The sequence below is a fragment of the Mustela nigripes genome, chromosome 16 (genome assembly GCF_022355385.1).
Source record: "Mustela nigripes isolate SB6536 chromosome 16, MUSNIG.SB6536, whole genome shotgun sequence".
Lineage (NCBI taxonomy): Eukaryota > Metazoa > Chordata > Mammalia > Carnivora > Mustelidae > Mustela > Mustela nigripes.
In genome coordinates this window covers 57,174,793-57,188,379 of record NC_081572.1, presented here as the reverse complement: position 1 = coordinate 57,188,379, position 13,587 = coordinate 57,174,793, and the positions used below count along the sequence as shown (strand labels likewise).

The 13,587-nt window shown below is 58.8% G+C and overlaps 1 protein-coding gene across 6 annotated transcripts in view; it reads right to left on the bottom strand.

Annotated features, from left to right (window-relative positions):
* The window catches only part of MYH10 (myosin heavy chain 10), a 118,115-nt gene that overhangs the window by 14,051 nt on the left and 90,477 nt on the right, over positions 1–13,587 (bottom strand). For all 6 annotated transcript variants that reach the window (XM_059380380.1, XM_059380379.1, XM_059380383.1 and 3 more), the window contains 10 exons: positions 12,604–12,741; positions 12,125–12,248; positions 10,720–10,891; positions 9,555–9,767; positions 6,140–6,284; positions 5,004–5,210; positions 3,264–3,368; positions 2,115–2,267; positions 1,498–1,746; positions 976–1,188 (listed from right to left, as the gene is read on the bottom strand). In XM_059380380.1, the coding sequence (XP_059236363.1) occupies positions 976–1,188; positions 1,498–1,746; positions 2,115–2,267; positions 3,264–3,368; positions 5,004–5,210; positions 6,140–6,284; positions 9,555–9,767; positions 10,720–10,891; positions 12,125–12,248; positions 12,604–12,741 (1,719 nt within the window). The remainder of the gene's footprint in view (positions 1–975; positions 1,189–1,497; positions 1,747–2,114; positions 2,268–3,263; positions 3,369–5,003; positions 5,211–6,139; positions 6,285–9,554; positions 9,768–10,719; positions 10,892–12,124; positions 12,249–12,603; positions 12,742–13,587) is intronic.

Here is a 13,587-nt window from a genome sequence, read left to right as displayed (position 1 = left end):
CTCTGGGCCGGGAGCTGCAGCCCTGTGCTGGGTGGAAAGCTTACTTGATTAAAAAAAAAGAAAATGAAAGCAACTGTGGGGTCCTTGCTCTATGCTCTACTGTGTGACCACGGCCGCTTCGGCTCTAGGAGGCCTCTTGCTGCTGGGGCCGATCCCCTCGGGTTCAGAGGGCTGTTAGACACCCAGCAGGAAGGCGGGAGGGCCTTCTCTCCGCCATGATGGGTGCCCACATCCCATGATAAACGGGACTTTAGCTTTCCAAAGCACGTGCCATAGCCTCATGAAATGGGAGATGTGTCCTGTCCATGACGGAACTTGGGCTCAAGAGGAAAAAGGTGGCTTCTGCCCAGAACGGAAGCTGGGGCAGAGCCGACCCCCACGCCTGGCCTGGCTGCCATCCTCTGTACCTCGTGCCCTGGGGGGCAGGTGCGGGGCACGTGCAAATCATTGCCATTCTCATGCTGTGTGTATGTGGTAAAAGGACAGTATCGCAGAAATTTCCAGACCGTGAACGAGTTCCCAGAGCTTTTGAAGCCTTCTGGGAAGACCAAGGGTCTCAACTGGGAAGGCCCTGGTCAGGGAGAGCGGCAGGTGCCTCTGGGCCCCCGCCAGGGTCCCACTGCCCCTGGTCTGAGGGGCCCTCATGGTTCTCGTGTTTGGTGACTACCTGTGACTCGGGGCTGAGGACATCGCCCGTTCAGCGCTCCCCACCACGACGCGGGGAAGGCCACGGGGGCCCGCGGGAGAGATGCCAAAAATCGAGGCCTCCCCATCTACGAGCGCTGCCACGAGGACCCCGCAGAGCCTCTGACGGCTTCTCTCCAGGCATGTCACCCTCTCCTTACGCACCGGCCGGGACACCCCCGGACCACTTCGTGGCTGGGCGAGGCTTCCCTGCATCCTTCAGGGCTTGTGGGGTGGCCCGCCCCGCGCTGCCCCGCCCTGCCCCGAGGATTGTTCCGGGGCGCTACTCACGCTCTTCCCCACGTCGTCCTTGGAGCTCATGACGTCTTCCATGTCTGCCCGCAGCTGCCTGTTCTGCCTCTCGAACTCCTCCTTGGCCTCCAGCGCCTCCTCAAGGGCCCGGGCCAGGGACAGGGCCTTGGTCTCCTTCTCTCTGGCCTCGGCTTCGGCGCGGTCCCGCTCCTCCGCGTAGCGAGCGGAGATGTTCTTCTCCTCCGCGAGCAGCTGTGCGGGGGGCGGGGGGGCAGTGGCGGTTACTCGAGATGAGGTTTCAAGAGCCACGGAGCCACTGTTCCCTCTCCGTGGCTCGGACTTCCAGCTGAGCGCAGCCCCAGGAAGGACGGATGGTGTCCCTTCATTTCTGCCTTTCTCCCTTTCCAACCCTCTACAGGTAAGTGTGGTTTTCAACTAAAATTACGTTAATTATTCATTATTTTATTGTAAACCATAAACCGCTAACAGCAGGGCGCTGCCGGGAGGAGACCGTGTGGGTTGCCGGGGTTGCGCCTGGGACACGGGGCGCAGGGGACCCACCTGGTCGAACTTCTTCTGCTTCTTCTCCAGGCTGGAGGCGATCTGGCGCTGGTGGTCCAGGTCCACGGTCAGGTCGTCGAGCTCCTGCTGCAGGCGGTTCTTGGTCTTCTCCAGCTTGTCGTAGGCCAGAGCCTTCTCCTCCAGGCGCTGGCCCAGCGCCTCCACGTCTTTCAGAAGCTTCTTTCTGGCTTCTTCCAGACTCTCGATTGTCCCCAAGTCGTCATCTACTTTCTTCTTGGTGTCCGCGAGCTAGGTTTTACAGGAAGAGAGATCCACGTCAGACCACTGCGCTGGTTTTTACAGGGGAGGCCCGGGGAGAAAGTGAGTTCCAGACCAATACTGCGTGGCTCTGAGCAAACGAACCTTCGCCTGTCACAATTTCTGAGCTGGAAACCCACACAGGGATGACTGGGGGCAAGCGCGGACACAGCCCTGGGGCTGTTTACATGCTCCCAGCACCGTAACCACCAGCGTGGTACCACCATGGCTGGGTCAAGGGAAGGAGCCCTCCTGGGCTTCGTCTAGTTCAGCCTAATTAACTGTCCTGAACGCTGCGGGAAGGATGCGACGCGGCAGGGACACGGGGCCGGCGAGGCCCCCCAGGGGTCCGCCCGCACCTGGGACTGCAAGGCCAGCACTTGTTTCTCCAGGTTCTTCCTGGCCTCCTCCTCCTCCTCCTGCTGCTCCTGGAGGCTGTTCTTCTCCTCCTCCAGCTGCCGGATGCGACTGCTCAGGTGCAGCTTTTGGCGGGTTTCCTCCTGCAGAAGCTCCTATTGGCGGGAAGAGGTCAAGACGGAAGTCATGTCAGGCGCCGACACAAAAAGGGCTGTAGGTCACGAACGCCAGAGCCCCTCCCTGGAGGAGTGACACCCGGGGACACTAGGACATGGAAAGGACTTGGAAACGCACGTGGTGGTTTTATAAAAGCCCCCACCGCAGCTATGCAAACCCTCCGCTCTGCTCCCCTGCCCGCCCCCGCCCAGGGTCAAGTACTGGGCGTTTCTCACTAGGATCGCCTGTAGGATGGGGCCGCCCCTCCACTGTCTGCCCTTTCTGCCAGACTCCTTTTTTTCAAATGTCAATGCAAATGTGTCTTTCCCTTGACTTTCAGACTAGGAAATTCTCAAAGGCACGGACGGAGGCTTTCTGCGCTGACCAGGATGGGTCTCAGTACAGCGTGAGCCCCATCACGCTGATGCTGCTCGCCTGACGATTTTACCCTGTGTCCGCAGCACCTAGCAAATACACTAGGAAGTTAGAAAATTGAATCCAATGAAGACGGAAAACTCCTAGGAAAAAGTGCTACATTATTTTCCTATCAGAGTCATTATCCTGACTCCTCTTGGACTTGAACACATTCCCGAGAAATGTTTCGATTCAAGTTTAACGGTAGGATTTGGTGAGCTTCAACCTCTCCTTTTACGGTAGGGCCTCTGTAAGGTCAAGGTCACGGAATTTCAGCCACAACAGAATAGTCCTGGTGCAAACGGCCAGTGATGGTTGTGCGCGCAGACGGCCGCCTGAAACACTTCCCAGGCGGGATCTGTGTGCAAGTCCGGGTCCCCACCCAAGCTGCCCTTGTGCCCACCAGACAGGGACCAAGGGCTCTGCATCCAGGTGCGAGCATCAGCGATTTCCTGAGCAGGATGATGGCTCCGGATAAAAGTGGAGTGCAAGCCAGAGGTGATCGGAAAGCTACTCTGGGACTTGCCCGCAGACACCAGACATGGCACAGCTACCGTCAGGGGCCCTGACCCCCAGATTACCTGCGTGTCCTGTAGCTGGGACTCGAGACTGGCTGCGTCCTTAGCAAATTTAATGCCCTTCTTCTCTGCTTCTTCCAGGAGACCCGACACGTTGTCCAGTTCATTCTACGAGGAGTATGAGATTTCGTGTATCAGTCCACCAGTGAGTGGACAGGAAGGGCTCAGACTCTCCGCCTGTAAATGCTCACAAACAGAGCAGTATCGGGGGGGGGGGTGACCCTGCAACTGCCAAGCCCCGTTAAGGCAGGCTTCCCTCACGGGGGTTCTGCTGCCCCCCTCAACAGCACTGGCTGCTGCGGGACAATGTCTCAGTCTCTATTGGACAGACGGGGAGGAGCGTAACAGCGGAGGCCACACATGTAGCGGGTTTCTCCTGACTCCTGTGTGCCCCCTTGTCATTTTATCCTGAAGGGACAGAGGGAACACTAAATCCTCTGGGTTAAGGTTTTGCTTTGCCTCGGAAAGAGGCCCAGAGATCAGCAGATGCTGTACTTTTGGTCCTTTTTCACTTGAAGGTGCATTAACCCTGTGTCAGAGGATCCAGTACGTTCAACGTTCCTACAGAACTTGAGAACTTTATTATAGAGATTAAAAAAATTCAACTCCTAGTATTTAGTCTTTAGTACTTTTTAGGCTTAAAAATCTGGCAGTATATATTTATCAGGTCTATTCAGCTATCTCTTATGGTCAGATTTCCTGACTAACCACCCCCTTCCAGTCCCCATGAAATCTTTCCTCAGGGACAGCGGGGCCCCCTTCACTCGGGTTTGTCCCTTGGTCATATTAGCAAAGGGGAGACATGCAGAGGACACGTCAATATACGTGACTCAGGTCAATGACATTTCTGTTCCTCTGGAGGGCCCACGTGTCTGCAGTCTCGGTGACAGCGTGGCATGGAGGGCTCTGGACTCAAGAGAGGCCACCAGCCTTCAGCTCTGGCTCTGTGAGCTGTCGGGGGGGTTCCCAGAGGGTGGCGCGCCCCTAGTGTCTCTGAGGCTCCCAGATGCCCTGGGGCAGCGTGAGCATGGGAGGGGAGAGCCCGCACAGGAAGCCGGAGGTGTGCCCGGCTCGTCTCCCTGCCACAGAGATGGGAACACGTGACGATAGTCACTAACACGGTTTACCATCTTGTCTCTCAAGCACACACCGTGCGGGAGGACACACTCGTGCAGGGAAGAGTTAACCGAGGAGGCTGTAGACTGCAGCCTTTACCAGGGCCTGTGGCTGGTGATTTCCAGAAAGTGCCTACCATTCCCTAAAATAGAGAGGCTCACTGTGCCGAGCGGGCGGGTGTAAACACTGTAGTACACGGGGCACCGGCTCCCCTGGGATCTGAAGCGTTGGCAGGCAGAGGGGCCAATGGAACCGGCCCCCCAACAAGCCACCAGGCAGAGTCTCCGCGAACACAGAGTGTACATCTCCCCCCGCAACGACAACGTCCAGCTGCCGGATCATTTTTCCTGACTGCATGTGAGTCCGTCCTGACCCGAGCTTACCCCGCTGAGCCACCAGGCACCTGATTCTGATCGTCTTTAAAAATAGTATTTATTGATTTTAAGTCCTCTCCACACCTAGTGTGGGGCTTGAATTCACGACCCTGAGACCAGGAGTCACGTGCTCCTCGCGCGAGCTGCCGTGCACCCTCTTGCCGTCTACTCAAGTACTCGTGACCTCGCAGTGGCCCAGCCGGGCCGGGGTTCCAGGGCGTGTGCCTGCTGCGGGGGCCTGTCCTGGGCTTACCTGGAGCTTGCTGGCTTTCTCGGCCAGCTCCACGCGGAGCCGGTCCCCCTCCGACACCTTGGCGTGGAGCTCCTGCACCTGCGCGTCCAGCTTCTTCCTCTTGTGCTCCGACTCAGCTTTGACCTGCTGCAGCACCTTGACCTCGCACGCCAGCTCTTTGTTGTCCGTCTCCAGGCCCTGCTTGTTCTTCTCCAGATTCGCTTTGAACTAGGAGGCGAGGGAAGAGAAATGTGCTATTTTTAGAACATTCCATACAAGGCGCTGCTTTTCCTCTAGGTGGGGTCGCGCCCGCTGCGTGGTCTGCTGTCGGCGTCTCAATGGAAACCTCCCTTCTCCTCAGAGGGTGAAGTTTCTAGAGCAGGGACCCCCCGGGGCACGCTGCCTAGGGGAGGAGACCCAGATACCTAGAGGCTCACTGCGCTGCAGACTTTATCCTTGTTGGTGTTGGGAGGTCGACACGGGGCGCCTTCTGTCCCACATGCCACAGTTCATGACCCGGGACTGGGGACCGGGACTTTAAGGCCGCACTCCGGGGTTCAGTGGGGGCTCTGGGGCTGGACTCCCCAGGTTCCCTCCCCCTTGCCGCTTACTGGCAGTGCGACCCCCTGGTAATCTCTGCACCCCGCGGGCAGAGGCTACCCCACAAGGTGGCAGTCAAAGGCACTGCGTGGCGAGTACTCAGTGTGACGAGGGATACATGGGGATCTTGATGCCATCGCTGCTGCTGTGAGCGCACAGATCAGCAGGTGGCCGGGCGGGGGAGGAGGCTCGGGAAGAACGAGGAAGAAAGGAAGACTGTCTGCCAGCGGGGGGGCAGTTCTGAGGGTGGAGGGGATGTAGTGTGGTCAGGACAGAAGCTGATATGAGACAGAGGGGACAGCGACAGGCATGGTGACACCGTGCACAGTGGCCTGAGACAGAGCAGGGGCGAGGAAGGGTGGCTAAGCGGCCTGGGGAAAGACAGCAGGACTCGGGGACTGGCAGCATGAGAGACTTCAGGCCACTAGAAGTTTCCAGCTCAGTCGTTGGGAGGGAACGCTGCCGGAGGGATGCCCGGGAAGGAATGTGGGATGGGGATGGTGGCTGGAGGGCCCAGTTACTCCGTGCACACCCCCAAGCCCTGGGCGCGTGCTCACCCGCTTGGCCTGCTCCAGCTGCTCGGACAGCTCCTCCAGCGCCGTGGCGTGCCGCTGTCGCATGTCCTGGATCTGAGCCTCGTGATTCCTCGTCTCCTCCTCCAGGGCCTTCTTCAGCTCCGCGACCTCCTGCTCCCGTTTGGTGCTGCACGAACGCATTTTCAGAGAGAGCAGCTCAGGACCAGCCGGCCAACTGGACCACTTATTTTTTAAAAGATTTACTTGAAAGAGAGACAATGAGAGAGAGCGAGCAGGGGCGGGTGGAAGGGAGCAGCAGCTCCCCGCGGAGCAGAGAGCCCGATGTGGGGCTCGATCCCAGGACCTGAGACCATGACCTGAGCCAAAGGCAGAGGCTTAACCCAGGGCCACCCAGGCGCCCCTGAATTAGAAAAGTACGTCTTTAAGGTGCTGCATTAGTTTTAAATGTGCTCCGTCCTCCCCAGAGCTGACGGATGTGGGCTCAGTTATGGCTCTTACAGTGCCAACTCCGGGACCTTGAACACCTGAGCTCTCCACCTCGGTGTGTCCATCTACACACAAGGGTCACCCGAGCACTGGTCTTGGGGCCGCTGTGAGGCTCACCCAAAGGAAGCACCACGGTCTGTCCCGTAACAGCCTATAACAGCCCTTGGTACATCTGGGACATGGTTAGGGTCACAGAAAACAGATTACATGAATTCCCATGAGAGAATTATTTGGCCTGTTACATTCCAGAAGGCTGCGTGCCCACTACTGTGAGAGTGGAAATCCTTCTAGAATGAGCCCAAGTGCGGCTCCTGTTCCCTGTGCGACAACGGTCACAGTGTGACACCTCTATGGGCCTAAATTTGGACCATTCTAGGCAGCTCGGTGGCCTGCAGGCCGGGGCTCGCTTACCGCGAGGTGCCCCAGCACCAGACGACACCGCAGTACAACAGGAAAAGGGGGTCCTGAAGAGGTTTCAAAAGCCAAGGGGTGGTGAGAGCCCCAGGAGTCAGGACGCTGGTCCCGACAAAGGCGGCACGGCACCCAGCCCGGGAAGGGACAGTTGGGGCGCTCCCTCCTGAGACCTCCTCTGGAGGCGGCTGAGGCTGGGGGCCGAGGGACGCTTGAGTTCTGAGGCAGGCGGAGGAGCCGCACCTCTGACTCAGAGGGACAAAGCCCGGGCTCTGAATGTCCCAAGGTGAACTGAGGGCTCCTCTAGCCTGAACCTGGGGAGCAAAGGTCACACGAAAGTATTCTGTCTTTACGCAGCTTTCCAGGACTTTCACGCTTTGCCATAATGTACACAGGGTGAGCTGGGAGACCAGGCGGCTCTGCTGAGACGTCACAATCTGTCCATGTGGGCACATGGCTTGGCGGAGCCCGAAACTGGCCAGGCGAACCCCTGCCTGCTCAGGGCCACAGGACGTCAGGAGTTGGAGCAGGACGGTGACTTGGGGGTGGACCCTGTGGCCACATCCGTCTCCCTTTCCCAGTGGACCGGGGATGAGGTCAGCTGTGCTGAGCGGCCCGGTGCCAGCTCTGGGCTCACTGGGCAGCCGGACAAAAGGCATCAGCAAAGATTCTGTTGTCCAGCTGGGCTCAGGCCGGTGGGGCCCTGTCCCCAGAGTCTCCTTGAGAGAAAGGGACCCGCAGAGGGGGCAGACGGATGCAAGCACTGGTCCAGACAGACGGACACCTTCCTCTGGTGACTTCAGCTCACCCCAGTGAACGACCAGCACTTCCAAAGATGCGACAGCAGCAGCAGCTCTCCTCCCGCACGTCATGTCCGGGGAAGACATCTGCTCCTAACTCCTATGTGACACCCCGTCCAGAAGCCCTTCCTTCCTTCCTCCAGGCTCATCGACCCAACCGCCCCCGGCTTTCCAGGCAAGTCCTATAGAGAATTCCGTGCCAAGTGTGTGGGAGGCGCTGGCCGAGCCGAGGCCGGCCACTTTCACGTGGACCCCAGCACTCACTGCCTGGGAACTGGCGGGCGGGCAGGCAGGGGGTTCTCGGTGAGAGTGGCGGGCCCGGGCGCGAACACAGCACAGCAGGGGCCACTGTGAGTCTCGGCACAGCAGCCCCCCGGGAGCGGAGCCCCCTCCCCGCCTGTTTGAGCACAGCCATGGTTCGATAAATACGCACGTGTGCTTTTTCCTTTTTTTCTTTTTTTTGAAGACTGAATGGAAGAAATGATCAAGGCCTTTTTTCCTATTGTGGCCAAAAGTCCAGCTGAGAACAGCTATTTCAACAAAGTCTAGCGCCGTGGTTTCCAGGTTCTGAAGTATGGATGTTTCATGGGGAAGGCCAGGACTTAACGTTGCTGGAAGCAGAGCTGCTCTGCTGCTGGGGGTGGGGGGAAGCGGGCCTGCCTGGCTCAGATGGACTGCAGCAGAGACCCCCGGTGTCTCGGGGGACATGACCTCCATGCGCAGCCGCAGCCTCGTGCATTCACGGCAAAGCCCTTGACACACCATTAGGACCCCCCACCTCTGCTGCTTCACCACTGATCGCCCCCCCGATGCCCATAACCTGACCTCCACCTCCTGGGGCAGAACTGCGACGTCACTCTCCAGCCACGCCCCTGGGACAGCCCACCCTTGTCCTCCAGAGGGCACCCCCACATTTCTGTCCCCGTGGCTCTGTCTCATTTCCTACCTCTCTGCCCACACCTGTCTTCCTAAGTGATTCCTTTTCTGCCCTACCTGCTTTATTCCAGGCCTTTCCTGAGCTGCCACCTCAGAGCGAGCACAGCCTGCAGCAGCCCGGACAGGTGTGCGCGCGCGTGTGTGTATGTGTGTGTGTGCACGCAGCCAGCCACATCTCGCAGCCACGGCACCTGGGGGGGCCCTCCTGCCCTGGCATGAGGAGGGAGCAGACAGGAGGCGGCGGCCCCGGCAGCCACGTGGGAGATTCCCAATTCAGGGCTCACAGGAGCCCCTCTGCCTGGCCTACTCCCCAGCTTGGGGCTCTAGCTCTTCTGTGACCTCCACCGGGCCGTTGAGTGGAGGTTTCGGTGCAGGAATCCTCTCCGGCTGCATGTGCCTGTGCCTGCCGGTCGGCTCACCGGTCCCATGGCACACGCCTCTGCCCAACGCGCACTCCAGTCCGGGTACCTGCCCTCGCCTGTTTTTGCAAGGTGAGCACGCACCTCGCTTCTCATCTGTCTACCTGCCGCGGTTCACACCCGCTGCCGCCGCCGGCTGCAGCCTAAGCATGCCTGATCCCACCCATGCCCCCCACCCCGGTACCACGCCGGGCCGCCCCGGCTCTCTGTGGGGTGCACCTGCCCCCCGTGATCCCGCCGCAGCCCGGATGCGGCTTTGTTTCTGACCACGGCTATTTTGTTCCCCGTCACCTGCCGGTGTTTCCAGGAGGGCGAGAAACACCCAAAATGCCAGCAGAAAGGCAGGCCCCTAGCCCGTCCGGAGCGCTTCTGCCCGCTGCTCACCGGAGCTCCTGCTGGGCTGCCGTGGTGTCCAGGGTGTCCTCCAGCTCCGTCTTCAGTGCCTCCAGCTCCTCGCTCAGGTCCCGCTTCTGCTTCTCTGCCTTATTCCGGGAAGCCTTCTCCGACTCGAAGTCCTCCTGCAGCTCGGCAATCTGGGCCTGCAGCTCCCGCACCGCCTTCAGGGCGTTGTTTTTGTGCAGCGTCTCATCATCCCCCCTGCGGAGACACCCGAGGGACCGTCTGGGTGGCGCCCCCTGCCCCCCAAGATCCAGAAACGGCAGAGCCCACACCGGAACCAAGCCAGCCCCCTCGCCAAAGGGTGACGATTCTCCATTAAAAGGACGGGCAGGCTCATTTTCACGATCAGGACAGAAACAATCTCCTCTCAAGCAAAGCGTCAGATCAAGGCCACCGCTCAAGGTGGCCTCCAGCCCAAACTGTCTGCCTCCCTTGATTCCAGGGACGCCCCCATAACGCAGGGGGAGGCCACCGTCACACATGTGGTCCCCTCACTCCCTCCTGCGGCGCTTCCCTGCGCTCCCATGCCCGTGGACCTTCTGACCGGAGGGGTGGGGTGTCTGCGGGGAGGGAAGGGGCGCCAGGGGATGGGACAGCCTGTGTGGACAGCTGTCCTCCTAGATTCTAGCTCTCAGCTCTGAGAGAGAACACAGATCGTCTGGCCAAAGTAAAACCAACTGAGAGGACTGGAAAGAACTTGTTAGGAAATGTACTCCTTTGTAATAAATTATAAATGAAACTCGAAGATCCCTGACCATGCAGCCAAACGGTTATAAACCTCCGTTCCATTAAAAGTGACGCTTTAGAACCGAAAAGCAAATCATGCTTTAGGTGCGGAGGTCATCTCTGAAATTTCTGCTCAACTTCTGAAACTCATCTCTGCTGAGTTGAGTGCCATATGGGAAACTAGTTTCTCCTGGGATGGACTCCCAGGGACCTCAGGTCATGACTCGGGGATCCTGGTGTGCGAAGGCCCAGGCTGGTTTACGTGAGCTTCCTGCCAACCTGATGCAAACCAGGGACTCCCGGCTGCTCCAAGTGCCTCGTCACACCCCAGCAAGGAGACGACGTGGCCTCGCCCCGGGTTCCTGTCTGGCCCCAGCCGTGAGACCCTAGGCGAGCGCGCAGCCCGCAGCAGCGGGAGGCAGACCTGGCCAGTGCGCCCTGCAGCTCCTCCTCCTTCTTGGCCAGCTGGACCTTGAGCTCGTCGATCTGTGCCTGGAGCTCAGCGATCTGATCCTGCAGGTCAGTGGTCTCTCCATCCAGCTTTCTCTTGGCCTTTTCCAGCTCCTGACGTGTCTTCTCCTCCTTCTTCAGCCTTTCTGCAGGGGAAGAGGCCAGAGAAGTGCTTCGAAACCCACGAGCGGGCGCCGGACAAACAAACCCAACATGTGAACTGGCTGAGGTTGAACATCGCCACTTGACTCAGCAGCACGCCGCTGCCTCGACGGCCCTGGGCCAATGGCTCAGTCATCGACACCCATGAACGTCAAATAGAAGGGGAGAAAAATCAGTGGGAGGATGAAGTTCAGGGAAGAAATTGGGGGGGGGGGTTTCTAACGATGTCCCTTTGCGAGAAGTGAGCCCACCTGCCTGGAGTGGAAGTGACCCGGCCCCTCTTACTGCGCCCATCGCTGGGCAGAGCACTCATGTGCAGAGGGCTCAGCAGAGGCGAGGACCGTATGTGCCACTGCCTGTCACCCCACGCCCCTTTCCGGGAATCCCTGGTTGGAACCAGGACCGCAGCTCCCAGGCAGCAGGGGAGGGGACGGGCAGTGGGTCCTGGGATTCCCGCCCTCCCTGCCACAGTCCCCCAGGGACTCCCTCACCAGGCCAGGGAACCTCCCCTTCCCGCAGCGGCCCTCACAACACCGTGCCCTGTGCGCCTTGGGTTCTCCCACATGACCGGCACATGGAGACGTGGGGACGGAGTGTCACAGGCCAATCACGTAGGTCCAAAGACTGGGTGCGTGTGCCTTGGGCCCCCCCCAGCAGAAGAACCCCACACGGGCCAGAGAGACCCTCACATAGCGCCTGGGCATCGAGGGCTGTGCCCCTCCCCCTGCAGTGCTGCCCATCCCAGGAGAGGCTACATGCTCTCCCCAAGAGCCACCCTCTCTCTGTCTCTTCTGCGCAAAGTTGGCCTCCGTTTTGTAAACCTCCCAGGATTTCCCGACACTTGTTTGCCGTCCCCATGCACTATGGCTGCCCTCAGCGGTCGCGCCAGTCCCTGCCACGCTTGGTGGCAGTAGCGGTCCCTTTGTGACTTCCCGTCACTCACGCTGCTCTGAGAGCCACGGCTCACGAGGTCCAGCGGCCCCTACAGCTCACGCCATGGAGGGCCCAGCCGGGTCCGCCCCGGAGTGTGCCTCACCCTGGAAGCCAACTTAAGTACGATCCTGCCAGTCCCAGCCCGTTGCGAAAGCTTGTAGACGAGGCAGGACACGAGAACTGCAAACAGGCCTGTTGTCACACCTGGACCCAAGCAGCTTACCTGGCGGCGCGCCAACACCCATGGGTTCCTGGCCCACGTTTCTCCAAACCCAAACACTAACCTTCTAGATCTGAGATCATCACTTCCTGCTTATTCCGGATTTTGGCCAAGTTTTTGGCCTTTTCTTCCTCCTCAGCCAGCTGGGAGGAACACTCCGTGATACGGTCTTCCATGAGTTTCTTTTCCTGAGAAGAAAGAACCGTGGCGTTGGAGAAGGCTTCCAAAGCACACCAGGGCCCTGGTCTTCCTCTGAGCACAGGCGCTCGTGTCCCCATCTCGCAGGGGGACAGTAGGCCTGCACGGACGGGTCCTGGTCACTGAGTGGGGATCAGAGTGTGCAAGACAAACACACCAAACGTCTATAGGATCAGAAGGCTGTTTGGCAGATTTCGATCACTACATAGTTTCTTGTCTTTAGAGATCACACAGTTAGAGCCTTAGGACAGTAAAGTACGTAAGTGAATCCAAATTCTTGAGAATTGCTCTCTGGGCGCCCCTTTCACGGAATGCATCAGCTCCGTCACGGAAATATGCTCTTACTTTGATAAATTTGGAATTCTGGTCCTCGAGGAGCAGGATCTCCTCTTCCATCTTCTTGATTTTGGCCTCAGCGGTCACCTTTTCCAGCTGGAGCTTCTGGCGTGCGCCTTCCTCCTCGTCCAGCTGCTCTTCCAGGTCCTGGGGAGCGGAGAACATAGTCAGTGTCGCCCGCCTACCGTCGGACGCGTGCTCGCCAACGTCACATGCTGAAGTTTGCTTTTCAAAGTGGCAAGGACGTCCTGACGTGTCACGGCATGAGCCCACCCCTGCCGGGTGGGGGTTCAGGGGTTGGAGCCCATGTGGTCGTAACACACCTTGTGAGTTCCCACCCTGCCTCGTGTCCCGCAATAACCAGACGCTACGGAACAGGGTTCTTTCTACACAGAGATCAACGTATGGCCAAGTCCAGAAATTCATCCTGGCTGATTCCGGAATGAAACCCGTGTTAAGTGATCAACTTTACTGTGAAAAGCCCTGACAGACGAGCCAGAGCGCAGAGTAGCATGCAGAGCCCTGCATGGACGAGGCCAGGGACTCTGCCTGGAGGAGTGCCGACTCCCTCCACGTGCCCCCAGCTCCCCCCACCCCCAACTGCCGGGTCATCTTGAAGCAAATCCCAGACCTCCTGCTTTCTCTGTAAAACCTTCCAGCTGTCCCTCTGAATGATACAGACCTCCTGCAAATACGTCTGTTCGCCTGTGCGGGAGCCCAAATAAGGTCCACAGACGGCGACAGAAAAATCCTCCTGAGACACCTTCATCTTCTAGGCTCCCCTGTGTCCCTCCCTTGCTGCTTGGTTGTTTTGAAAAAAACCCAAACAGGTTCTTTGTCCTACAGTTTCCCACAGTCCGCTGTCAGGTGGCCCCCCGCACCATACGCTCCTAATTTCACAAAAGCAGTGAACGTAACAGCGTGTTTAGTATGTCTGTTCTTTGTAAAGATGTAAGAGAGAAAAAGGACAAGCAACAGTCAGAGGGAGATGGA